Genomic DNA, 26,963 nt, shown 5'->3' with positions numbered 1-26,963 from the left:
TTATAGAAGCACACTATTGTAAGCAATAAAAAGGATTGTTTGAGGCGTATTCCTGTAGTTATAAATTGTTCTACATCAAGAAGCAGGAAAATTTAAATCAAATTAGACTGTCCTGGCTGGTGGAAAAAAAGGTTACTGTGCCCAATTTGACTTTTAAATAGAATTCGGAGGGGGTCTTTTTGTCAAGGAAGGAAAGCCTCTTGCTTCAAATGAAAGCTCATGTCATAAAAGACACAATAGGCAAAATTGAAGTAGGCTATAACAATTTACAAGAAATCACATCTCTCAAAAGAAACTGGTTACACCCGAAATTATCAGAAGCTGAAATATATTGAAGGTCATCATTTTAACACTGTCTATATAAGAAATCCACATCCCAAGGACTGTTTAGCTCAAATCAGTTTCAATTAGTTTTAACCTACTTCTCCTGCTTATTTGTTCCAAGTTCAGGGATGGGGAACCCACGGCCCTCTAAATAGTTGCTGGAAACCAACTCCCTTAATTCCTGACCACTGATATACTGGGTTGGGGCTGATGGGAGTTGGAGTCCAACAACTTTAGGTTCCCCACCTCCATCCTAGTTGAAACAATGCTGCAGTGGTAACAAAAGCCACGAGGGAAACATATGCCACTCTTAAAGCAAGGGTGGTCGTCCTGCGCCCATCCAGATGATGTTGAACTAATTCCCATCTTCCCTGGCTATTCGCTGAAGGGCTATGTTAGTCATCTCCATCTTAAAAGACAGCAACTGCCTCAAAGGCCACATATACCCTGAGGAAACAAAGATGCAGTTGATGGCTATTTCAACCTCCAGGACCAGAGGTATCAAGTTTTTGAATGCTTGGTTGCTGGGAGTAACAGTGGTAGAGCCCTATTTGCCCTTCTCCTTGTGGGCTTCCCATTAGCATCTGTTTGGACACAGTGGGAAATAGGATGCTGGGTAGCTTTCATTTCATCTGATCCAGCAGGTCTTTGGTTATGTTCTTATGACTTGTACAGTAGTTCTCGTTGTCAGGCTGGACTGAAGATGTACCAAGAGGATGGAGAAGTGCCACTGCCCATCGCTGTTGCTGCCTGGCACTGCCTACCCCTTTGCCACTGGAAAACTTGCTTGAGGAGGTCTACCTCAAATATGACAATAGTCCTGGGCACTGCCAGCTCTATGCCCTCCTGAGAGATGCATCAAACATAGGTGCAAACTGTCCTAGATTCTACAACATGCTTCCAAAGGTAAGGTCTCCCCTTTCCAGACTAGCATGATAATTGGGGGGGGGGGAATCAGCCCATAACCCTAAGGCATTCTGCTTGTTCTGCTATCTGCACTCATTATTTCCAGTAGGAACATTTAAGGAAACTAAACATGGGGTGAAATGTGAAGCCTGTGCTGAAAAGCTTCCTCCCAGGTGTACACACACATGGAATCATCTCCCTCAACTGATAAAATGAATGTTCAGAGACACTAGCACCAGCATATTGCACAGCCGTTCTCATTTCAGTTAACTACTGAATGTAGAATTACCCTAATTACTGTAAAACAGCATTACCTCTTAAAATTCAGTACCTCGAGGGAACAGAAGCACAATTCTGACTGCATACAAAGCAGCCTTGTTCACAAAGCCTGCTCACCTAAGATATATAGTCCACTGCTCCTGCAATATGAACGATACCCAAGACACATTTCTTAGCTTCCAACTAGCACAAAAATATACGCATTGTGTGTAAACACTGACACATGCTTCTAAGCGCTTCTAAATGCCATTCTAGTGCACGAGTAAAGCCTTTGAAACTATTGCTACAATATTAGCCCCAATTATTTCATATCTGTCTTCCTAACAGTATTGTTGCAGTGTATTCTAAAAGCAGCAGATTTTTAACATTATTCTTCATTTGCTAACATGGCTGCTTAACAGTACAATCCTTTGCATGTAAAAAGTCCTATTTCCAACAGGACTAATTCCCAAATAGGATTACGCGGGTGGCGCTGTGGGTTAAACCACAGAGCCTAGGGCTTGCCGATCAGAAGGTCGGCAGTTTGAATCCCCGCGACGGGGTGAACTCCCGTTGCTTGGTCCCTGCTCCTGCCAACCTAGCAGTTCGAAAGCATGTCAAAGTGCAAGTAGATAAATAGGTACTGAATAGCGTTTCCGTGTGCTGTTCTGGTTCGCCAGAAGCGGCTTAGTCATGCTGGCCACATGACCAGGAAGTGGTACACTGGCTCCCTCGGCCAATAAAGCAAGATGAGTGCCGCAACCCTAGAGTTGGCCACGACTGGACCCAATGGTCAGGGGGCTCTTTACCTTTAATTCCCAAATAATTGTGGAAAGGATTTCATCCAACAAGGTTCATGTTGTCTAGATTCTCACATACAGTACAAGTAACTTAAGATATTTAAAGTACCTCTGTTAGCACCAAGATAGACAAAAATCTATACCATAGTTTAGTGCTATGTAAGTCTTTCTTCCTTTCAAGGTTCCTGAACTCTTGCCAGTACGGTTCGGAAAAGTTCAGATTTTGCTTAGCTATGGCTTGTTGCTTCCTTCAAACCAGAAAACAAAGTTCAAAACCAACTGTGGTCAATTTCTGAAGAAGCCTGCTTCAAACCATGGGTTATGAGACCAATCACAGTGTTAAACAATGTTTTCTGGTTTGGAGGTAATAGGCTGTAGTTAGCTAAAATAGCAAAAGCTTCCAAACTTCTCCTCTCGGCCATGAGGGTAGAGAGAGTGCATGAACTAGAGAGGAGGATAGTGCTAAACCAACATTTAGCAGTACATCTGAACACAATCACTGAGATCTTGCCAGCAAACAAAGGATGTATATTCAAGTACAAGTGTGCAACGGGAGTATTTTGAGGAGATTTCACCCCTCCCATATCCAAGAATCTCCTGATGTCTCTGCTGATTCTCCAGAGAGGAGGGGGCGGTGTTCTGCTCTCTACTTATTCTACTCCAGCACCACATCAAAGAGTTAGTCAGTCAGTGTGTCCGGGAGAGAGAGAGAGACTGAGTGTTAGAGATTGTGTGTATAGATAAGGTTGCTGCTAGGAGCAGCTGCAGACATTCAGTGCGGTTCAGCATTTCTTTATGCGAAGACCCATTTAGCTCTGTATATAGTTTGTATAGTTGTAGATAGAATAAAGAAGATATTCTACAGAGCTGCTCTCCGAGTTGTTTATACTCTGCTAGACTCTGCTGTACTCTGCTGTGCGACGACTGTCTTATTGTGGGAGTGAATCCGGTGCTCACAACTCTAAGCTGTGAGTCCACAGCACTTTGACCTGTTCCTGTGCAGAAGGTGGTCTCTGGAAGTGCTACCCAGCTCCCCTGGCCCAGTCAGGGCTGAAGTGGATGAGTCCAGTTGGTGACACTGGCTCAAGGGCAATGCTGACATATTTAAGTAAAACAGAAGAGCTAGAATAGCACAGAAGTCAAACAGTTAATAATCAAATACATAAGCAGGTGTCTATTCCAGTCTAATGTTGTTACAACACAGAATCTTATGTTTAAAAAGCAGCCTTATTCCCTAAATTTCTGCAGGAAAGCTCTACTGGAGTATATCAACACAGTTTCTTCAAAAGATGTTAGGTTTTAAAGTAGGTCACGTACGTTTTTATTAGACTTCCATAAATTATGTATGGTATGAAAAATGGAATCAGCCTACAATATTTATCATCACGGGGCTGCTAGCCATCCAAGAACCATAAATACATTTGCTGGCAAGTGACTATTCATTCATTCACTTTTAAGTTTGAAGAAGGAAGCAAGTACATCTTCTGCACACCCACCCACCCAAATACTTCTGACCTTTTCATTATGATGCACCACTTCATTCCACTGTTTTGAAGGAACATCTTCCTCAAATAAATGGATCAGAACATTGCCTGCTACCACAAGTCTTCTCTATTTTCCCAAGGATATTTGGCTTTATGCAAGTCTCAAATTTCCATGCTGCAATACCATTAGAGAAGCTGATCTGATGCACAAACATATCTATAAAAATAGCAAGACTTCTTTTCTAACACTCACCGACTATTTCTATTTCAGAGAAGTTTTTCCAGATGTATATGCCATCACAATTATAATTATCAGGCTGTTCAAACAAGAAAGTTATATGGAACAACTATGATGCAATTTGGTATCCACCCCACCCCAATCACAGCACTTCTGTCCCGGTTTCTAGTGTTCCTTTTATACTGCATTACCCGTTGTGTTATGGAAATGCGGCATTTTGAAAGATACACTATCATGTCATGTTAATAGAAAGCTCTAGAACATGAATTTGTGTGTGGGTCCACAAAGCCACACTTCCTGGATTGTTTACACACACAAAAATCACGCATAATTTGCATCAGTTTCTCAGGCTAATTTGTATAAGTAGAAGCTGAACACATATGAACAGACAATTAAAATATTGGCTGTTCATTAAGAACATAAGACTATTTTGCTGCATGAAGCCAGTGGCTTATCTGGTCCAGGATCCTATTTTCACAGTGGCCAGGCAGGAGAAGAGCAGAAGAGTACTCTTGCCTTGTGTATTCAGAAGCATTACTGCCTCCACAGTAATGCCCTCCCCTTGGCATACCCACACATAATGCCGAAACATCTGACAATATATATAATTTAAACACACAGTGACAAAGTTCACTAAAATCAGATCAAGTATTGCTGATAAAATCTAAGAGAACATATTTGTGCACTCACCATCCACTCAGATATGACAACATCCACTTTGTCAATGGGCAAATCAACTTCTTCAATTCTTCCTTTGATCAAAGAAATAGTATCTCCCAGTCCATTGAGTCTGCAAGCACAACGTCGAGAATGTTACACGCCTTCTGATCAAGATTCACAAGTGCTCCAACAATAGCATTACCCTAACAGACCCACAAAAGAATGATGGGGGGGGGGGGAATGGCAGTGATGATGCTCAGGAATTTAGCAATGGACTTTTTACCACGTGAGATATCAAAATGATTTATTTTACACATAGCCAATGACATAGGGCATCGCAGAAGTGAACAATGATACAGCACCTAGGAGGACTGTACATGCAAAACTATGAACCCAGTCTCTGCCCTCCATGTAAATTAAAGTACATTCATGGCGGCACTCAAGGCACTTTGGCCTCTGGTGACTGATTACTGATCAATGGGGATTGACCAACCTTCACTACCAGTCACTTCTAAGCTTAGGCAGACATTCCAGGAAATCCTCAGTTTGAACAAGAAAATCATGGCCAACAGCCCTGGAACAAGCCAGGATATGAAAACAATTTAACAATGGCTTCATATTGTGGCTTGCTCTGAAGCCATTAACCATAGTTTCCCAGTATGGATTGAATATTTCTGGGCTTGTTCACTCACGAACACAATAGGGAAAGTGTGGTGATTCAATGGGGGCATGGAAGGTGCACTCATATATCTCAACTTAAGCCACGATAAGATCATCTGAATGCATACTATGTATTCAAAATGGGTGGCTGTGACAGCTACTCTGAAAGTCTGTAACAAGACTCTTACAAATTGTTTTAATGTGAATTAGAGACAAATGAAACAATTTTACGATCAGCAGATGTAACCTTAGAGCAACTGTTCACTGGGTACTCCTAGAAATCATTCATCACTGTCATAAGATTAGTTCTTTTAATCCCACTTTTGCCCCTACCATGGCATGCAAATCAAACAACTCCAAAACTGTTGCGCTGACAGGTATTTTCATAATTATCTCAGATACAAAGTGTAGCAAGGTCTTCCTGTACTCCGTAATGAAGGAATAAAAAATTAGTCCAAATGGCAGTTTCTTAATGCAACAGCTGCCTGCAGCACTTCAGAAAAAGGATAAGCCTAGATAACTGCTCTTTGTAGAAACTGCAGTTCCATGATACAGGTATTGCAGACATCATGTTGTAACGTGCTCAAACCCGCCAATTTGAGCAGGATCTGAAAAAATTAATTGCCTTAACTGCAATGGTAGTCCTTTCTACATCTTGCACCTTAAGAGCTAGAAATATACCCAATCAGATGTCCATATATGAGCTTATTTGCCAAGGTCTTTATAATATCCCAAAGTGGGTATAGAATACAAGCAATATAAAAAACAGTGTTGAAATCTAATTGCAATGTTGTGAAAGGCAGCTGTCTTGCCACTTTAGGTGCAAATGTTGTTTTCCTGTTCTCATTAACAGTGAGCGCTAGAGGCTCCTAAACATTGGGCCATGTCCTTGGATCCCATAATTTGCTGTCCTTGACCTAGTGGTGAATTTAAATAAAGGCTTTGCTGACAGTACAGAAAGTGAACTATGCAACAGCATCCCTTGCCAGTAAGCCAGGCAATGTACAGGGGACAATTAGTGTTACTTAAAAATATAAAGTGCCACACTCTTAAATGCAGATGGGCACCCAAAAATGGGTGCATAAATACTGAGTTAACATGTCTGTGTATCATACATATGTATGTGCATGTGCACACACAGGCCTAAATTCAACTAACCTGGCACATTAGGAGAAACCAATGTAAGGGCTCCTGCTAGTGCAATGGGGTTTACTCCCTCCCATGTGCCTCCCCCAAATATGCTCTGGAGAGCCAGAATAACATGTAGGAGAGGGAGGATTGTTCTGCCTGGCAAAGGAGAAATGCTTGCGCTGATGAAACAATTAGAAGAGCGCAACACTGAATTCCTCCCACAGAATATTAATGCAGGGAATTCAAGTTTCTAAAATTCTCTTACCTAATGATGTCCATAGCTTGATAGATAATTTCAGACTGGTCTACTCCTATCACCTTCTTTGCACCTGCTTTGGCAGCAAACATGGAAAGGATTCCAGTTCCACAACCAACATCCAGGACAATCTAACAGAAAAAAGAAAGAAAGAATTATCATAGAATCATAGAGTTGGAAGAGACCACAAGGGCCATCGAGTCCAACCCCCTGTCAAGCAGGAAACACCATCAGAGCACTCCTGACATATGGTTGTCAAGCCTCTGCTTAAAGACCTCCAAAGAAGGAGACTCCACCACACTCCTTGGCAGCAAATTCCACTGTCAAACAGCTCTTACTGTCAGGAAGTTCTTCCTAATGTTTAGGTGGAATCTTTTTTCTTGTAGTTTTCTTGTAATTAGTGTGGCAATACTTGGCGATGCTACAAAGCCATTATACTGGAGCCCCAAATCCTATTTGTGAAAGTTTGCAAGTTTCCAGTAAAAAGTAAATAAGAAACACAATGGATTGAATTCTCAGGAGAGCAAAGAATACAGTCATACCTTGGGTTACAGACGCTCCAGACTGTGTGGTTTTGGGTTGTGCACCGCACCAAACCCGGAAGTACCGGAATGGGCTACTTCTGGGTTTCAGCGCTCGCGCAGAAGCGCTAAATCGTGCTTTGCGCATGTGCAGAAGTGCCGAATTGCGACCTGCACGTGCGCAGACATGAGCTGCGGGTTGTGAACGTGCCTCCCGCCCAGATCACGTTCACAACCCGAGCGTCCACTGTACACCTCATAGCAGAGATAGAGAACCTGTACTCCTCCAAGTGGACTCCCAACTCCCATCAGCCCCAACCAGCATGGACAGCAGTCAGGGATAATGGGAATTTTAGTCTCGCAACATTCAGATATCTACAGGTTCTTCACTTCCTGCCACACAGGTCGCATGCAGCTATTAAAACAATTTTTGCAGAGTGTCGCAAGCTATACTGAGAAATCTGAACAACTTGGCATTAAACAATATTCAAAAAACACATCTCAATGTCTCACAGGTTGAACCCACGCAACCCCCAGGCAAATAATATACTTATGGTGCCTCTGAAATCTCGTTGCAATTCCAAAACATTCAAAATCAGCAATACCAGCACCACAGTGCAGCTAGGTAAGAATGTTACTTGTCCAACATACTGGGACAGTACAATAAAGCATATCATTCCTATGATAAATTCAAGCCATCTATGTAGAATATGTGGTCCAATACTGAGTTAACATGTCTGTGTATCATACATATGTATGTGCATGTGCACACACAGGCCTAAATTCAACTAACCTGGCACATTAGGAGATACCAATGTAAGGGCTCCTGCTAGTGCAATGGGGTTTACTCCCTCCCATGTGCCTCCCCCAAATATGCTCTGGAGAGCCAGAAAACCCCCCAGAATAACATGTAGGAGAGGGAGGATTGTTCTGCCTGGCAAAGGAGAAATGCTTGTGCTGATGAAACAATTAGAAGAGCGCAACACTGAATTCCTCCCACAGAACACCCACCTATATTCATTTGAAAATAAGCTGAGCTGGTGAGCATGGGGGGGGGGAATACAGATAACTGGACACACAAGTGTTCAGCCACCAGATAATTATTCAGACTGCCAACATCTGATGGAGGGCTCTGACTGTATTCCAGTGGTGCCATTTAGGTAAAGGTAAAGGTACCCCTGCCCGTACGGGCCAGTCTTGACAGACTCTGGGGTTGTGCGCCCATCTCACTTAAGAGGCCAGGGGCCAGCGCTGTCTGGAGACACTTCCGGGTCACGTGGCCAACGTGACATCGCTGCTCTGGCGAGCCAGAGCCGCACACGGAAACGCCGTTTACCTTCCCGCTGGTAAGCGGTCCCTATTTATCTACTTGCACCCGGAGGTGCTTTCGAACTGCTAGGTTGGCAGGCGCTGGGACCGAGCAGCGGGAGCGCACCCCGCCGCAGGGATTCGAACCGCCGACCTTTCAATCGGCAAGTCCTAGGCGCTGAGGCTTTCACCCACAGCGCCACCTGCATCCCTAATAGTGGTGCCATTTACAGGTCTGTAATTAAAGGCCTGTCAGCTTTTTTTCATTATAGACCCTTCACTGATTTTTCACCAGAGAGATTTCCAAGCTGAATAGCAAACGCTATGATGAGGTGTTTTGTTTTTGTTTTTTTAAATAATCACAAAAAATCAGAGAGGAAGATCATTTGGGTTAGGCATAAAGCAGCAGTTTGCTTACCGCAGTGAACTTCCAAGTGTAGATTAAAGATCTGAAGAAGTACCTAGATATTTAGGTTAGGTATTATGACCGCAGCACTCTGGCTAGTTTAGCTTCCTGCTTATATACTGCTTTGTCCTTTACACACTCCATTATAAATATAAATACAACATGTATCAATATACAGTGATACCTCGGGTTACATATGCTTCAGGTTACAGACTCCACTAACCCAGAAATAGTGCTTCAGGTTAAGAACTTTGCTTCAGGATGAGAACAGAAATTGTGCTCTGGCGGCGCGGCAGCTGCAGGAGGCCCAATTACCTAAAGTGATGCTTCAGTTTAAGAACAGTTTCAGGTTAAGAATGGACCTCTGGAACTAATTAAGTTCTTAACCTGAGGTACCACTGTATAGCACAGTATCTCATTCAATCCTTTATGTTTGTTTTTTTACAACAGCTAATGGTAGCTGATGATACACTGCATTAAGAATCATGAGAATGATACTGCAACTGGATGCATCATCATGTAAAAGGTAAAGCAACCCATTTCACCTTGTCATCTGTCAGTCAAGTATATAAAGACTGGCTTTGGGGAGAATAAAGGGAGACCGTTGTTGAAAGGTTCAAAATTACATTCAATTTCATCCTGTTAAATGCATGAAATCCCTGAACATTTAGCGTCACATTTCTGAATGCAAGGCTACCCTCAAATATGGTAATGTTAATGATTTTTTACGTAGGGTCAGTGACAAAACATCAACAGGGTCTTGACAGAGAAACTGGTGTTCCAGGTTTTTGTTCTGACAGGTATCAAAAAAACCTCTCTCAACAACAACAACAACAAAAGGACAGTCTTTAAACCAATGGGTAGGCAAGCTGTTCTTCACACCTTTGGTCAGCCCCAAGATAGCTGGCACTGCTACTTCTATGTTTCTTAATTCACCTGAAACTTACTCAGTATATTTTTTTTATGGAAGTGGCAGATAAAGTAGAATGGGTGGCTGCTGGAACTGGTCTGCTTACTTCCTTCTGCCAGTTTTCCAACATTGGCAAAATTAAAATGCTTATAGTTAGAGAAGTAAACACAGATGGTCCCTAGAAATTCACACAACTATGGGGATGAACCTTGCTCCCTCTCCAGCTCCAAGGCAGAGGACAGGAGCAGACTTCTCAAAGAGGCAAAGCACAAGACCGGGGACAACACACTGCTCCCCATTCAACGACTCTGGTTGCTAAACAAGGCCAGGCAAAAACTGTGAACGCAGAATAAATATGTTGTTGAAATGTTCCCAAATAAATTAACTTGCATTATAATAAAAAAAAAAATCAGGAATCTGTTCTTTAACATATTTTAACTGGGGCATAGAAGTGTAGTGCCAACATGTATCTGTATGGAATATATGGACAGGCATTTCAATGAGGGCACGTCACAATGCACTGACATTATATATGCTCTGCCAAGGGCCAATGAAGGAGACAATGGAAAAGGCCCAGCAGTGGGTCCCTGCTGTATGTGTTTAGGGGGAACAGATTGTGCCATGTATTTAGAGCATTCTTCTCTTTCATGCACTTATCCTTGTTCCTTGGTAGCACCATATAACAGCAGAATACAGTCCCCAGCAAAGACAGATAACAGCAACAATAGATTTTTATACACTGCCCAGGAAAGCCTAATTTATGTGGGTATCAGTCACAGGAAAACAATGGAATCTGAACTATTTCCAGAACCCAATTCCTTAGGGATGGCCATGACGCCTTTATCATGCAAGATACAGGTTAGAAATTACCTTGAATTACTGTAAATAAGTGTATATGTGGCCTATTTCAGATGCCACTTAAAGAACAGTAGACAAGGAAAGGTTTAACAAAACGATGCCATCATAATTAATGAACACTCAAAGACAGCACACTGAACAATGACAATGCTGATCAGCAATTTCTCTTATCAGTGCTCTGCACCCTCCAGCAGTATAATAATACTCTCTGTGTAATAGAACCCAAGTACATTGAATCAAAGCCCTGTCAAAGCATCAGTCTCCCAATTCTAGAAAGAATACAATCCAAGAGGCTTTTATTACCGCAGAGAGTCCCATACCGCAAGAACATTAAGAGCTTTAAAGCTGGCCCACTTACCTTATCTCTAAAGATGTGGGCGTTTTGATATATGAAGTCACGATAGCTTTCTGTGCGTACTTTATCCTGTTTAAAATAAAAAAGATGTGTTCAGAGCACACTTACAGTTTACTACAGTGGAATAAAATGCTTTTGTCACCTTTCCAATGTTCCCTACCGTATTCCATTTTTAAAAAACAAACAAACCAAGTTTTGGAATTTTCAAAGCAGAGACATGTTTAACGGTCCTTTAAAAAATAATAATAATCAGGAAGTAGCAAATTCATGTCTAGCCTCTTATGGCAACATTGGCAAAGTTAGTGGGTATAAATGAAATACTGAAGTTTTGTTGTTCCAAGATATAACCCGTCCCTTTTACTCATAAGGAAATATTTAATGTATGGTTCATATATATCTTCCCCCTGTTTTTAAAGCACCGTACCAGGAATCAAGCACATTGCTTCTTGAGTGCAGTCCAACACAAATCTTATTGAATACCTGGGGTATGAATGATTGAAGTCATATTAAATGAGAAAAGTAATATACTGCTTCTATTTGTAAATAAGGCCACTGGTCAGCTCTAGGTAGCAAAGCATGCTGTTCTAGGAGAAATCTTATTTTCAGCAAATGCATATAAACCAAGAAAGGTACATAGCCAAGTGAATCTCAGAAGCTGTGCAAGTCACTCTACAAAATGCCAAGCTCAGAAAAAGGCTCCAGTGCCCACTCAGCGTGACTAGAGATATACTGGTGTTTTTCCAGTTCGCGCACCTGAATTGATGTAGTACATCGGTACGTGATCTGGCTATGTAGCTTGTCTCTGCAACCAACTAACATCACTCCTTTTAATATGCGTAGGCAGGGGAAAAGACTGCCAGCAAGCCATATGCTTTACTATCCCTGCAAATGGCTAGAGAACCAATCAGCCAAGCAAAGGTTTTTATTTTTAGCTCCTTATGACAGCGGTCAAAAAAAGAAGAGAAGGGAGTATAAAGTGCGCAGAGAACAGCTAAAAAAAGGCAAGAACCTTTGCTTGCATACAAATTGGACACTGCAGCACTAGATGCAATGCTAAAACGCTGAAAGTACAATTCTCTGCAGCAACCAATATTCCAGAGCTTGAGTTTGTAAAAGCAAAATAACAACTAGAGCTAGACTACCATATCTGTAAGCTTCTGTAAATTTATAAATAAGAATTTGTGAATGCAACATGAAATGGCTGTTTATAAAGATTTTAACATACTGAAAAAACAAGCAACCTTTAGGTTCCAAATCTTCTATGGTAGGTATGGAGAACTCGTTCTTCCAAAAGTTGCTGAACTACAACTCCCATCATCACTGACCATTGGCCACAGTTGCTAGAGCTCATGGAAGTTGTAGTTCTGCAACATCTGGAGAGCCACAGGTTCCCAACACCCTATTCAGGGCTTTAGATATTTAAAAGGACCACCTCTTGCATGAACCCAGGTGTTGTCAAGAGCTGAAGCCATCAGGAAAGGCCATGCTATGCATCTCTGTGCCATGTGAGATGCAGAGAATGGAAACGTGGGACTGGTCCTTCCCATCAGCAGTGCAAGGTTTATGGAACTTGCTGCCCTATGATATCTATCTCACTGGACATATGCAGATAGCAAGTAAAAAGAACCTTGGTTGAATGTGCATTTTATAGCACTTTGTGGTGTTCTTGATGCTATTTACTTTATACTATTGCTGGAAAATTGACCAGTTGCCTGACCTGGTATAAGGCAATCTAGTTCAAGAGTCTATGCTGCCTGGCAGCAGCTCCTCAAGGACTGGGTAAGACATTTTCCCAGTCCGACCTGCAGAAGCCAGGTACTGTGTGCAAACAGTCCCATAACTAAGCTATGCCACTTAATTATGGTCCTTGCCAATTTCAAATTGTTGTTTAATTATTGTTTCGCATCACTGATTGCAAGACATCTTGAGGATTCAACTTGGGTGGAAGGTGCAAGTTATAAACAAAACAAAACAAAACAAAACAAAACAAAACAAAACAAAACAAAACAAAACAAAACAGCATTTCAGTATTGTTTACTGCAAACATCTGAAATGAAGTGATTCATTTGGGTTTCTTTTAATGCTCATTTTTGAGGATTAGGAGCTATTTATTTATTTGTGTCCACTACTCTGACGCTCTATTACGTGAGACTGCCTAAGATTAAAATTCTCTTTGTCTGTCACAAGAGCAGTCAACTGTGAATCTCTCAGACTTCCACCCTCACTACTTTTTGCTACCTGAACTTAATCAATAGATTTCCAACTGCTGTCTTCACTACATGCACGGCTGCTCAGGAAACCTCTAGTCATTTATTTTGGGGCACTGTTAACTCCTCTCCCCCCCCCATCAACCACTGCCCCCTCTGCTTCTGTGTAGGAATAATATTTCTACAGAGTAAAAAGGGGGAGGGGGAAAGACAGGGAATCCATTATATATGTTAAAGCCCAAATTCAAGTAGAAAAACAGACTATTTGCAATGCTGCAACAGCAAAAAAACTGGCAAACCTGGGTCCTTGTGCAGAACAAATAGGGAAGTGCTTAAAACATAAACAATATTTTCCATTTCAAACATATAAACGATAGTCTGACAAATCCAGTGTTAACAAGTCCGCCCTCCCCAACAATGGAAAAGGCATGTATAAACATTTCATCCTGCTTTCCCCTCCAAGATATAAAAAAAAATTAACACTGAGTTAACACATCTAAATTAACGCATCTGAGACCATGTGGAGCTTAATCACCCCTTAATTGCACATGAAAGGCTGTAGCTCAATGGCAGACCACAGGCTTTGCATGAAAAAGATCCTATGTTCAGTCCTCAGAAGCTATATAAAGGGCTATATAGAATGGATATTTTGAATCGCCTTTCAGGCTAAGTCATCTTCGTAAAGCGGTTTGCATATTATTTATTAGATTTATATACTGCATTTTATCAAAAGATCGCAGGGTTGTTCACAAGATAAAAACACAAGTAATTAAAACAAAAACAATAGCTTCCCCTTCCCACACACATGTAAAATATTAATCAGCCAAAGGCCTGGTTGAGGAGGAACATTTTTGCCTGGCACATGATATATAATGAAAGCACCAGGTGTACCTCTCTGGGAACAGCATTCAAAAAATGGGGAGAACTGCATAAAAGGCCAGTTCCCGTGTTATTGGACCTCACATGGAGGAGGCACATGAAGAACAGCCTCAGAGGATGACCATAGAGTCTAGGCAGGTTTATATGGGGAGAGGCAGTTTTTGAGGTATTATATATAGTCTATTTTTTAAAAAATCCAGTAAGATTGCAAAACACTAAAACATAATAAACAAAACAGAAGTAGCAAAAATAACCATCAGATAAACCAACAGATTAATACTTCAACACCAAACTGAACAGTTTTTAAAAGATGGCAACATAAAGTTATCTATATGCAGACTGTAATAAATACAGTGGTACCTCAGGTTACAGACTCTGCTAACCCAGAAATAGTACCTCGGGTTAAGAACTTTGCTTCAGGGTGAGAACAGAAATTGCACGGCAACAGCAGCAGGAGGCCCCTTTAGCTAAAGTGGTACCTCAGGTTAAGAACGGACCTCCGGAATGAATTAAGTTCTTAACCCGAGGTACTACTGTAGGACTTCAGAGCTCTTCCAAAGACTTGCAAGTAAGGGTACTGAACATGTTTCTCAGGAAGGATATTCCAGAGTTGCAGGGCCAGCCTAGCAGCTCTCGCCGATGGATTTGATATTGGGGCCTCTGATGCCAGCCTTAAGGCTTGGGCATGTGAGTGCAGGTGGTCTATCCAATAGCCTTCCAGGTTATGTAAGTTAGCCCTTTAGGAGGACTGCAAGCCTGTCCAGAATCATTTCTGTTCTTCCACCCAGATTAGCAGATTTCTTGACCCATGATGTCTTTGTCTTGTACATTTGTTTACCACCATCTATCTCCAAGGTGCCCAAAACATCTGCTCAGGGCTTCTTCCACTGTCTTGGTACTGACAGATGAAAAAGAGCTGCATGTCATCCACATACAGATGACAACCTCAGCTCAGACTTCTGGAATGTTGATCCTATGCTAACTTGCTTTCAAGCATTCCCTGATCTACAATAATTAGCCGGGAACCTGGGTCCTCCAGATGTTGCTGCTCTGCACTCCTCATCACCCCTGACCACGGGCAATGTTGACTGGGAGTGATGGAAGATCGAGTTCAACAGCACCTAGAGAGTGACAGGTTCCACTACCCCAATCTTTTTCGTATATATTGAAGATCTAAACCTACAATAGGCCCTGCACATAAATGAATTGTGTAAGCAGGGATCTACAACACCCAGAAGGAAGAGATAGAATATTTTCAATTGTAACAACTGAGTAGTATAAGAGCAAAGAATAACATAGATTAGAATCTAGAGTTCCAGTGACTTAACAAAACCTAGCATGTTAAGTCTGTGAGCCAGTGTGGTGTAGTGGTTAAGAGCGGTAGACTCGTAATCTGGTGAACCGGGTTCGCATGTCCGCTCCTCCACATGCAACTGCTGGGTGACCTTGGGCTGGTCACACTTCTCTGAAGTCTCTCAGCCCCACTCACCTCACAGAGTGTTTGTTGTGGGAGAGGAAGGGAAAGGAGATTGTTAGCCGCTTTGAGACTCCTTCGGGTAGTGATAAAGCGGGATATCAAATCCAAAACTCTTCTTCTTCTTCTAAGTGCTTTCAGTTTTGTGGGAATGTTCAGGGTGGCAGGAGAGAATATATTATTTATTAATATCCTTCCTAACTTGCGCTAGCAAGTTCCTTTACTTAGCAGAGTGCATTCCCCTTTAAAGAGCAGAAAAGTAGTTGCAAACTCACGCAAGTTTCTTAAGACAATACGCAATTCAATCTGGCTTGTCCAGATTGAAATGTGTTCTAATTTCCTGGCAAGACCCCTTGAATCCCTCCTAAAAGAATAAAGACAACGCCATCTTATTCATAAGCAATAAAATGAAAGTTTACTCACGATCAGGCAGAGCACAGAGTGATCCCTGAAGGCAGGCTTAAGGCTTAAAGTTACAAGCATATACAAACAGGTTTAACCCATATGTGGGTTGACCTAATGACTGCAGTTAGCAGCCCAGGAAGTTTGCAGGACAAAAGGAAGATGGAAAAGAGGAGAGAGATTGGCAGCATGCCTTGGCCTTTTACCAGGTCTGGAAAGGTCACGGCCACCCACTAGTCACATGCAAGGAAGGGCGCTCCAGGCCGGGAGGAACAGGAAGTTTCGACTGGCTGGACCAAAAATTCCCTTGAATGTCCACTCTAGGAAAACAAGGAATGTTGTACTTGACTGGTGTCAGTGGGTTACATCCCACAAGTTTCACCTGCTACCTAATCCTACGTGGATTTTTCTACATTACAATTATATAGAATAAATGTGTTGTTGTATCTTATTGTAAAACCCCCACGAAATAAAATTCTGATAACAGTGGTATAACACACACGGGTTGTTGTTTTTTAATCTCTTGAACAAAAACATTTCTGACAAAGTTCTGGATTGTTCTCATGAACAAAGTACATTTCAGGCCAGCAGTACTTTCATTTTTCTGTTTCAACCACCTACTTTTATAGCCACCAGGATCTACCATATCCAAAGTAATTATATCCAAAGTATCTTCCATTATGGAGATAAACAGAATTGACTGTTTTCATTCCTGGCCAAATTGTTTTGGTGCTGCACTGCATCCCTCTACAGGGAATCCACAAACCTTTACGAGTGGCTTTCTGGACAGTGTAAAGGAAGGCTAGACTGTGCATGTCCCTTTGCATCTTGAGCCTGGGTGCTTATTCTTCCATAGTGTTTTCCCCTTCATGCTTTTATTGTGAGTTTTTAATTTTATTTTTTTACCTTTGCTTTCAACAGAGCAACAACCAGGAAGTAATGTGAGGGTTAAAAATGCAGCTAACTATGCTGCAGTGTACTTATGGAGAAACCCCCATGGCTTCCATCTTTATGGCGAGAAAGACATGCTTCTACTGGTTTGCTGACCTTTATCATCTCTTCATGGATCCCGTAGTGGCCATATGAGCTGAAGTAACCATCTTCCTCATCCTCTTTTAGGTCCGCAATGGCGCCACTTCTGACTTCTGTGTTCATCACGAAATCCTGGGCAAATTGTCTGTAATCAATTTGGAACAGACCCTTGAGACACATTAAGGAGACCATAAAAAGGAATGCGGGGAGGGTGTGTGAAGATAGAAAGCATGCAAGTTTCACGGGGCTATCGTGGATCTGAAGCATGCTGAAGCTCCCCCTGCTGGCTGCTGTGCAAGACGCTGCAGCGTACAAAATTTGTATTCTCTTTGCATGCTAGCCTCAGTATTTTTCCACATTTCAGATTCCCTAGAACTCATGATTTGGAATCCTGACTTGCTATTTTCACAAGATACCTTCAAGATAAAAAGCCTTCAACAAAGTAGATGCTATCGTTAACCTTAAAAGCCACAACTATACCAAGGAGGACGCACTTTTGAAGGTGTTCTTAAAAGGCAGGCAAACAAGCGGAGAAGCCAGGGATACAGATCCCCCCAATTACCCAAATGGTATAGTACAAGATGTCCTTATTACGTATAATTGAAAATAATTAGCAATAAAACAGAAAATGATCTTTCAAGGACAAGCAATCAGCTATAGGAAAAGAAAAGGCAGCCATAAAAAGTACCATGTTTTCAAAGTGACTGTAGTATGCAGCTGGAAGAACAGCTCACTCACTTTCACAGCACAATCCTACAGCAGCAGGGGACAAAGGATCTGCGGCAGAAAAAGTGCCAAATTCAAAGCCCTGCTGGCTTTATGCAGCTATGACAGATGATGGCAAGGGGGCGGGACTGGCATACCCCAATCCCAAGAGAATGTTGCCCGAGGTCTTTGGATCCAAAGAACACGGGAGGGCTTGGGGTCCCCAAGGTCCCCCTGATCTACTCCAAAACACCTTTTTGCTGTCACCACCACTGGAGAACTAATGACAGTATGGTTAACATTTCCATGCCCACCACGTGAAGGCGTGTAAAAGTGAATCTCATTCACCATCCATGGACCTCCCTCTCCGTAGAGAGAGAGAAGGTCCACATTTTAGGGATGGACAGTCCATCACTCTAAATGCTTATTTGCTTTTTCATTGTTCATTTTTCTATAATACGTTTAGACATTACTGCAGCAGTCCAGATTCTGTAAAGCCATTCTGAACCTGATGTGGCAATACTCCCCTTGCCCCCCAGTTTATTTGCTGAACAAATCTGAAAGCAGTGAGAAGATCTGCTACCACTTCCAAATCAATGCCTAAAATGAAAGGTTTTAAATAGCCTAATAGAACTTTTTTAGGTTGTGGAAATAATAAATATCTACTACTTTTCCTGATTAGATTCTGGGATGTGTTCTAAATAATCAGATATTCCCTATATATGTGTATAAAGTCTGCCAGTGGAGCTCTAAATCTCCAACAATTCCTCTGTGTTGGTGAATATAATTACTTTGTAGAATTAATTTCTCCATTAAGTTCCAGGTTTTTTTCAAGGGAAGGGGGCAATAAGTTGAAGAAGAGACTAGAGTAGCTGTGATCAGTGCATTATGAATTGAAACCATGGGTTGTAGGAACAGCAACTACACCTTTCACTAGGAAATACCTCATCAAAACACTTAATTTTGGAGTTTCAAGTAGAACGTTTTTAAACAGCTTCTTCCAGTGGTGTAAAGCAGACATGCTGGTTTAGAATCTGGTTAACCACAGAGGTGGGAGGCCAATTAAAATGGTCAACCCCTAGAGACTGATGGATTGAAAGGGATTTCTGATGCCTCTGAGGGATTTTCTAACTCACATAGCTGGCCATTCTGCTGATGGCCTGATCACTTCGGTGCTCCACGGATTAACGCAGGTGCTCCTAAGGCCTCCCCCCCCCTACGAATGATTCCCAAAAGTTCCTTGGCTTACTGACGAGCTATGTTTATGGTGCCTGGTTGATCTTGCTCAGTGCCATCTAGCAGAGCCTTTCACATCATGGTCGTCAGAAAGTTACAAGAAGCCATGGAAGCCCACTGTGATCTGTCTGTGAAGAACTTTGCAGATAAAATTGTTCATATCCATTTTGACTTGGACTCCAGTTTGCCAGATTCCAGAGTAAGGAATCTGTCTGGCAGGCCTGGTGTGACAAATCCAGAGATTTGGGTTGCAAAGGCTTCAGCATACACCCAGCTCGCCCTCTCATTTTCATCTGATCCTAGGGAAGGAGCTGAAAGGCTGAATTGTGCTGTAACTCTGAAGGACTGGATAGGCTGCAAAGAAGCTGAAACTTAATGCAGACAAAACAGAACTATTTGTAGGTTGACTGTGTGACTCAGGACTGAGTTCACAGCCAATTCTGCATGAAGTTTTTTCTCTGAATGACCAGGTATGCATAGTTGGAAGATAGGGAGGTATTCCTCAATCCAGATCTCACATTTGTTACACATGGTGTTGGTTACTAAGGGTGTCGTTTTTCAAGCTTTGGCTGCTGTGCCAGGTATAGTCCTTCCAGACAAAACAGGCTTTGCCTTCATCATTCATGCTCTAGTGACCGGCAGTTTAGACACATGTAATTCTGACAGTCTATGCGAGGCTATTCTTGAAAAAGCATTTGGCACTTCAATTACTGCAAAATCACAAAAGTCAAAATGCTGGCATGAGCTAGGTGTTTTGATTCTATCATGCCATTTCTATAGGCTTGGTTAAAAGCACTGGTCTAAATTTTTAAACCCCGTAACAACTTGGGAACTGCCTTCTTTCCCGCATGTACCAATTGTCATCTGGGGTCCTGCTGCAAATCCCTCAAACTTGGAAGACAAGGCTGGTAGGCCAGCTAAAGGTAGGGACTGTTGTGGCTCCTACCCTATGGAACACCTTGCCAAGAAAATCTATCAGGCCCCAACACTATACTGCTTCAGGCAGCAGGTGAAGGCCTGGTCTTTTTCTACAAAAACGGTATTTCCCTACTTGTGTTAATTTTGCTGAATTGGCTTTTAGGGATTATACCTGTTGCTCCATTTCTTCTACTTTATCTTAGCTGCCTTGGCTCTCCTTGGATAAACAAGAGAGGTAGATCTTTTAAAAACTAAAAATAAAGTAAAATGCATCTTTCCCCTCCACATAACACCTCAGGAAACATGATGTGTAAATCCCTCATTTATTTATTTATACTTTATTTTTAATTTCGCGCAAGCGCTTTCACTCGCCTTCTTCTTCTTCTCTAACAGCAAGCACCAAACGTTACTTCCAAATCCCCCATTTATAAGAATTTTTAACTTTCAAAATAGAAAGAGTACTGCAGGAACTGCCATGTCTGTGACATCCCTACACTGTGGAATAGGAATGGCAGCTGTATTATTTGTTTGCAGAATCCTGCTTCCCAACAACTTAGCCGGAGACTCGGTCTCTCTGTCAACACATATATCTGAATTTCATAAGGAACGTACTAACCTCTTTCTAATCCATTCAGATGAAGCACCATCCTGCTGAGTTTCTAGTGGCCTAAGCGCTAAAAGATGCTTCAGTCTAATAGATACTAGAGTAAAAGGCTCTCTGGCCAATACCTCATTTTTTGAAGATCTTCTTGGGCTCTGGCCAATGCTGCTTCTGCCAGCTTTGCTTTGTGCTCTGCATGTTTCAAACGCTCAATGGGAGACAAAGTCTCAGTTAGTCCATTAGAACAAAAGATGTCAGTGGAGTCAAGGAGATCTTCTATATCTGGAAATGAACCAAGAGAATTTATCACACAGTGTGCAAATATTAAGAGTTACTGAGTGTTTGGGATCCAAATAACTGCATGGCTTGGTCTGTACGCCAATAAGGCTATATTTATTACTACATTTTGTAAGTCTATTTATATCCCATCTTTCCTCTAAGGTGCTCAATCTAAACATAGAATGCCATCTGTGTTCATCTGAAGATATGAGAGGTTTTTCTTGGCCTAGAATATATCCGCCCTTTAAACCATCAGTATATAAAGTTGCACATTTTCATCATCTATAAGTATACACATTTAAAATTAAAAAGAACCCTACCAAACTGGAGTAAGAGGTCATCTTCCAGGACAGGCTTCAGATATTTCTCTTCCTCCCAAGGAAAAGGGGTACTGATTGAACTAAAATACTCTACAGTTGGTTTCTGAAATAAAAAATGAATATTCTGTATAACATTCTTAACATGTTTAAACTATGCTTAATGTTGTAAAAATATCCTTATGGTCACCACAGAAGGAAAATAATGAAAAAGTCTGGTATCAGACCTTAACTCTAACAAGTATTAACTGAGAGCTTGGGCAAGTAACTGTACCGTTCCAAAATGCTGAATCTTTCTTGCTATTTGTACGCTAGACCAGCCCAATCCATTTTGGCACCCACCTGAGGTAGATCCCAAAATGGTGCCCCCCATTTTGGTGAGGGAAGACCTACAGCAGGAATAAGGGGATATGTGGAAATTGACATCAGAATCTGCTGTCCTTGAGGGTTCTTAAAATTGTATTCAAGCCCTACCAGTAGCATAAAATGACAAAAAAAGTATATATGATACACATTTGCCATACATTCTACATCTGAACAGAACCTTTCTCTCTCCCAATTGCACATCTTACTATACCCAAATCTGCAGCCTCAATATATTTTACATGTACAAATTTAACTAGACAAATTGTAAGAATGAAAACAATGGATAGTAATTGCATGTTTAGAAAAAAGTGCACCCTTTTCCTCATAAACCTATTACTAAACTTTAAACCAATGCTGACTAGCATGGCTTTGAAGAGACATAAAGGTAAAGGTAAAGGGACCCCTGACCATTAGGTCCAGTCGCAGACGACTCTGGGGTTGCGGCGCTCATCTCGCTTTATTGGCTGAGGGAGCTGGTGTACAGCTTCCGGGTCATGTGGCCAGCATGACTAAGCCGCTTCTGGAAAACCAGAGCAGCGCACGGAAACACCGTTTACCTTCCCGCCGGAGTGGTACCTATTTATCTACTTGCACTTTGCCGTGCTTTCGAACTGCTAGGTTGGCAGGAGCAGGGACCGAGCAACAGGAGCTCACCCCATCGCGGGGATTTGAACTGCCGACCTTCTGATCGGGAAGTCCTAGGCTCTGTGGTTTAACCCACAGCACCAGCCGCGTCCCCTTGAAGAGACATAGCATAGTATAACTTAACTTTAGTCAGATAATACTTGGTAACTTACTTCCAGCCTAATAAAGTTCACTAGCTTGATGTAACCATAGAAATCGAGTTCTAGAAAAGAGAGGAAAACAAGTAGCGTATTTGGTCAAGCTGAAAAGTCAGTCAACATTTTAATCTATTTACCACTGGAATTCAGACATGGTTGTTTCTTTCTGCTGAACTATTTTATTCCATATTATGACCTCTAGTCTGTTTTTTTTTTTTAATATCACCCTATAGAAGACTGCCAAGAATATGCCATCTCTCTTACTGGCTCACACTTACAATACATTTGAGTGTTTTCTGTTGTAATAGCAGGCAGTTTGCCACCACACAAACGGTATTTCATAGCTCACAGATACCATTTACTATAGTATTAAGCAATTTTCTTGTAGTCCAGATCCAGACATCTCTCTCTGGCTCAAAAGTTCCAGTATGTATACAGAGCTAATCCACATTAGACTTGATGACACACCCATTCGTGTACATGGAACTGTAGACTGCTTATCTTTAGCCTCCAAGATCTGTTGAGTGTCTAACACCAACAATCTTGCTTGTCACACCCAACATGGTAGATTTTGCATGTTTCTGTGTTTGGCAACTTATACTGTAGTGCTAATGAACCAATCTTTTATGTAGATTAAGAAGCTTCAAATAATGCTATTCAGCTCCGCTTATTCTCTCTTTCTGCTTCACTGGACAGAATTATTTAAATCATACTGAAACAGAACACAATAAGACATTCATACAAGCACTTAAAACAGTTTAACTAAAGACACTTAAAGTATACGTAAAATCGTTTCCCAGTGCTCTGAAATCTGGGTTTTATTTCACAGGTTAAGACCCATTCATCAATTTGTAAAATGTAAACTTGCAGCAAAATGCAGAAATAAACTTACTGTGTTTATGAGCCAGATTTCCAATATTGAACCCATGATCCGATGTACAATGGCAAAAAGCATCTTCAGCTGAACTGAAAAATCTTGGAAAACACAGTTCAAATGTTGCAGAAATTGTTCATATGTTATGTTAAGCTTTTAAAATATGACTTTGACAGCAATAGAAAACAAACTACAAGCTCCCGAAAAGTGAAAAAAAATCTGAGTAGATAGTGGTTTGGGCAATTATCAGTAGATTGCGCCCAGGAGTATAAAAGTGAATAATAAATGTTGAATAGAAACTGGAAACATATTATTGTATTGCAGTAAAAACTTCAAAAATTAACAGGAAAAAAGCAAGGAGAGATGGATGGAAACTAGCGGCATTTAAGAACAATACAGTTCAGCAGCTGGCTGCTGCCTGTGCTCCTCTCTTGCTTGACAAACCCTTCCCAGAGTAATCGTTATTCCCATTTTTACTGTTAAACAGCTATTCCCCTGCACAAACCCATCCAACTTTGTGGAAGTCATTAGAGAGTTATAATGGTGGCAGTTACCATGAAAGTGAACAGAGAAGCTGACCAGTTTGCCTTTATATCAGGGATGGAGGTACCTGTGCCCCTTCAGATGTTACTGCAGTGTAACTCCCATCATCCCCAACAACTTCAGCCTCCCATCCACATTATAGCAACAAGTATATAACTTAGAACTTTGCACTCCTTGGATTCTTTTGTACTGACTTAGACAGCACCAGCACCTCTCTACTAAAAAAGGGGGGCGGCTTAAAAAAAATACAACAGGGTGCTTTGACATCTCTTACATCTTTGGGAGCTGAAGGCATTTTGTAAGATGTCGTCTTGCTTGCCAGTTTTAACAACTATTCGGATTTGCAAGGGATGTCGCTCCGTGGCAAAGCACCTGCTTTGCATGCACAAGATCCCGGATTCCACCCAATGGATCTCCAGGCAAGGCTGGGGGAACGACTCCTGCACGAAACCCCTGGAGAGCTGCTGCCAATCAGTGCGGACAAAGCTGGATGGGCCAATGGTCCGAGTCAGTGTAAGGGCAGCTTGCTCCGCATCCTATATAATTACTGTTGTTGGAAGCTGCTGCTGCGGGCGGGTGGGCTCCACTAATGCAGGGGAAGGGAATGAGAAAAAGATGCAGATATACTAGGCGACGGGAGCTGATGGAGCCACTGCTGAGATCAAAGCAAGAGCTGAGAGGCTTGTCGGGGTGGAGACTCCTCTCCGACCCGGGGGTACGAGGCAAACGGAACCGAACCTGTCGCAGAAGAGGCACGAAGCCAGCGCGGGCGCCTTCGACTCGTCGTCTTCCTCCCAGGCGCCGTCGCTGCCGCCGTCGTCAGACGAGCAAGGCTCGCTGTCCGGACCATCCCCTGCCTGCATCTCGCCTGCGATGAAACGAGAGGAGGGATGAGCCGCGGGGCTTGGAGGTTCAGCCCCGCCGGAACCTTCGGACGGAGGAAAGAAGGAACCTACCAATCACCACAGCTGCCCGGGAGCTCATGGCCGGCCGGGAGGGTCCTTGGAACTCCGCCCCTCTTTCCCGCGAGGCGGACTGGAGCACATGCGGCTACAGAAAGCACCCAAACTTCCGGGTTGGCGCTTCCGGCAGCTAGAAGGCGTGTGCGGAGGGGGGGGGGAGGAAACGGGGAGTCTACGGCGGGCCTAGTGAGCCAAACTTCATAAGTGCGCGAGTGTTTGCTTTGTTTTTGTATCCGCGGCGGGATTTGAGGGGAGGCGTCGATCAACTGCCCTGCATCCCGAACTCTTGAGGATTATGAAGTCAGGCGGGCAGCGGAGGGGGCTGTTTCCATGGTTTAAGTCCACGACGAGAGAGATGACCGTTGAAAGCCTGAGGCGGCCAATCTCACGCATAAATTGCTAAAATTTAGCGGGTTAATAAACGATTTCCCCGCTCCAAGCCTTTAACTAGCTTGCGGTTAAATAACAGTGAACCGCAAACAGCGGCTTGAAAGAGCTCGTCCAATGAACGATGTCGGCTTTTCGTCTGGTAAACATCACAAAACAAAATCCTTTATATACTCTATATAAATATGCTACGACTTCATTTTAAAACTGTGTGGCAGAAACAAATACCTTAGGGTTTTCTGTTGCTGTTAATAACATAGCTGTCAACTTTTCCCTTTTCTTGCGAGGAATCCTATTCGAAATAAGGGAATTTCCCTTAAAAAAAGGGAAACGTTGACAGCTATGGTTAATAAATCAGTGTTAATCTGCAGTGCTGGTTCCTGTGACTTGTTTGGTGCTTTATGATTGGTTTGTGGCGTACAGCAAAACTAGAAACATAATGAATTGAAAGAAAATGTTTAAAATAACTTTTGTAAAAACAAACAAACCCAGAAGCCTTTTATTAGGAACTATTAGGAATTATTATTATTCCAAAGGAACAGAAAAGGCTTCATGTATGTGACAACAGCAATGCAGATGCTACTAGAAGACAAAAGTCCATACCAGAGAGGCATGGCAAACCAAGCTGTTGGACTATGCCAAAATGACAAAACTGACCGGAAGGCTCAGAAACCAAGAAGACCAAAACTTCAACGAAGAATGAGAAAAAATTATAATTTATCTAGGAGACTACTGTAAGCAGATGAAAACCTTAGTAGGATTTTAATAACACTTGTAATGTAGCGAATATTATGGATAATATGGAAAGATATAAAATATGGACTATGAAATAATATGCACTTGAGAAGGTGGACAATAGGATCCATGGAGGGGAAGGTGGGAAGTCCAGAGAGCTGGAGAAATCTCTAAATAGGGATATGTAATTTGGATTGTTATAATTCTGTATTTGTAAAATAATAAAAAATAATTATATATGTAAAAAAGGGTAGGCTTGAGTTGGGGCGGCACCTTCCCATTCATATCGGGGGACAAAACAGGATGGCACTGTCCTTGCCCATCCCTCAAAAATGTAATCTAAGAAGAAGAAAGGAATTCCTGCAGCAGGGCACTTTCTCTCCCCTCCCCTTCTTGAATGTACACTCTGTAAAATGGAAGACCCTGCAGTATGAGACCAGTCTTATAGCACACAGTCAACTCAAGTGAAGGTGACGATCTTCTTGTCATTGCCCCAGTCCCATCCTTGAAACTACAGTCTGTAAAGAGGAAAGAAGGAGACATTCTAAGCAGAACAGGAGGAGAGAACTGACTTCTACTGAGCTCATTCACAGGACTGTCTTAATCATATGTGGCGTTGGGGTGCAAAGATCCACCCGGCGCCCCTAGGTTGCCCAGAGTTGTTGACCTTTCTTTGGGGGGGGGACCCCAAAGTTGTTGGCTTTTTTAAAAGGAAATAGTTGTTTACCTTTAGAACGGTTGTGGGACACGGACTCACAGTGTCAACCAAAAGGGGTGCCAGCGTCCCATGCACAGGGTTGTACAAAGGGTGTGGGTTCCATGCAGGGGGGGTGGACAAAATGTTGGGCAGCACGCACAGTCGCCGTGCTGTCCACCACTGCATCCCCCCACATGGCGGTTAACTGTTTCGGCTGCGCACACAGCACCCGGAGCGCCGTGTAATGTTGTGGGCACTGTGCGACGCATCCTGTTGCATGCGCCAAGCTGCGGGTTCCTTTGCTGGCTTTTCCACTGTCAGTGCACACTCCCAGCGCCATCCAACGTGGGGTGCCAGTGCAGAACGATGGGGAATGCAAGCGGCATCAGAGGCAACATCTCCGGACAGGATCCGTGTGCTCCTATTCGTCGGGTTTTGTTGCTGCCTTCGGTGCTGTCAGCGTGTGGCGGATCCCACCACAACATTACACAG

General features: G+C 42.4%; 1 protein-coding gene across 1 annotated transcript in view; it reads right to left on the bottom strand.

Moving 5' to 3' along the window:
• Positions 1-25,206, bottom strand: part of PRMT3 (protein arginine methyltransferase 3) — a 64,428-nt gene extending 39,222 nt beyond the window's left edge. Inside the window, exons 1-10 of the mRNA XM_079968051.1 lie at positions 24,647-25,206; positions 24,429-24,558; positions 23,166-23,248; positions 22,289-22,338; positions 21,129-21,231; positions 20,658-20,811; positions 17,085-17,214; positions 11,079-11,144; positions 6,727-6,848; positions 4,701-4,800 (exon numbers count right to left, since the gene is read on the bottom strand). Coding sequence (XP_079824177.1) covers positions 4,701-4,800; positions 6,727-6,848; positions 11,079-11,144; positions 17,085-17,214; positions 20,658-20,811; positions 21,129-21,231; positions 22,289-22,338; positions 23,166-23,248; positions 24,429-24,558; positions 24,647-24,674 — 966 coding nt within the window. The 5' untranslated portion in view covers positions 24,675-25,206. The remainder of the gene's footprint in view (positions 1-4,700; positions 4,801-6,726; positions 6,849-11,078; positions 11,145-17,084; positions 17,215-20,657; positions 20,812-21,128; positions 21,232-22,288; positions 22,339-23,165; positions 23,249-24,428; positions 24,559-24,646) is intronic.
• Positions 25,207-26,963: the final 1,757 nt, after the last annotated feature.

The sequence above is a fragment of the Podarcis cretensis genome (genome assembly GCF_951804945.1).
Source record: "Podarcis cretensis genome assembly, chromosome: 1".
NCBI classification, from domain to species: Eukaryota; Metazoa; Chordata; class Lepidosauria; order Squamata; family Lacertidae; genus Podarcis; species Podarcis cretensis.
Note: the sequence above shows the minus strand (reverse complement) of the source record. Positions and strands in the feature narration are given on the sequence as shown.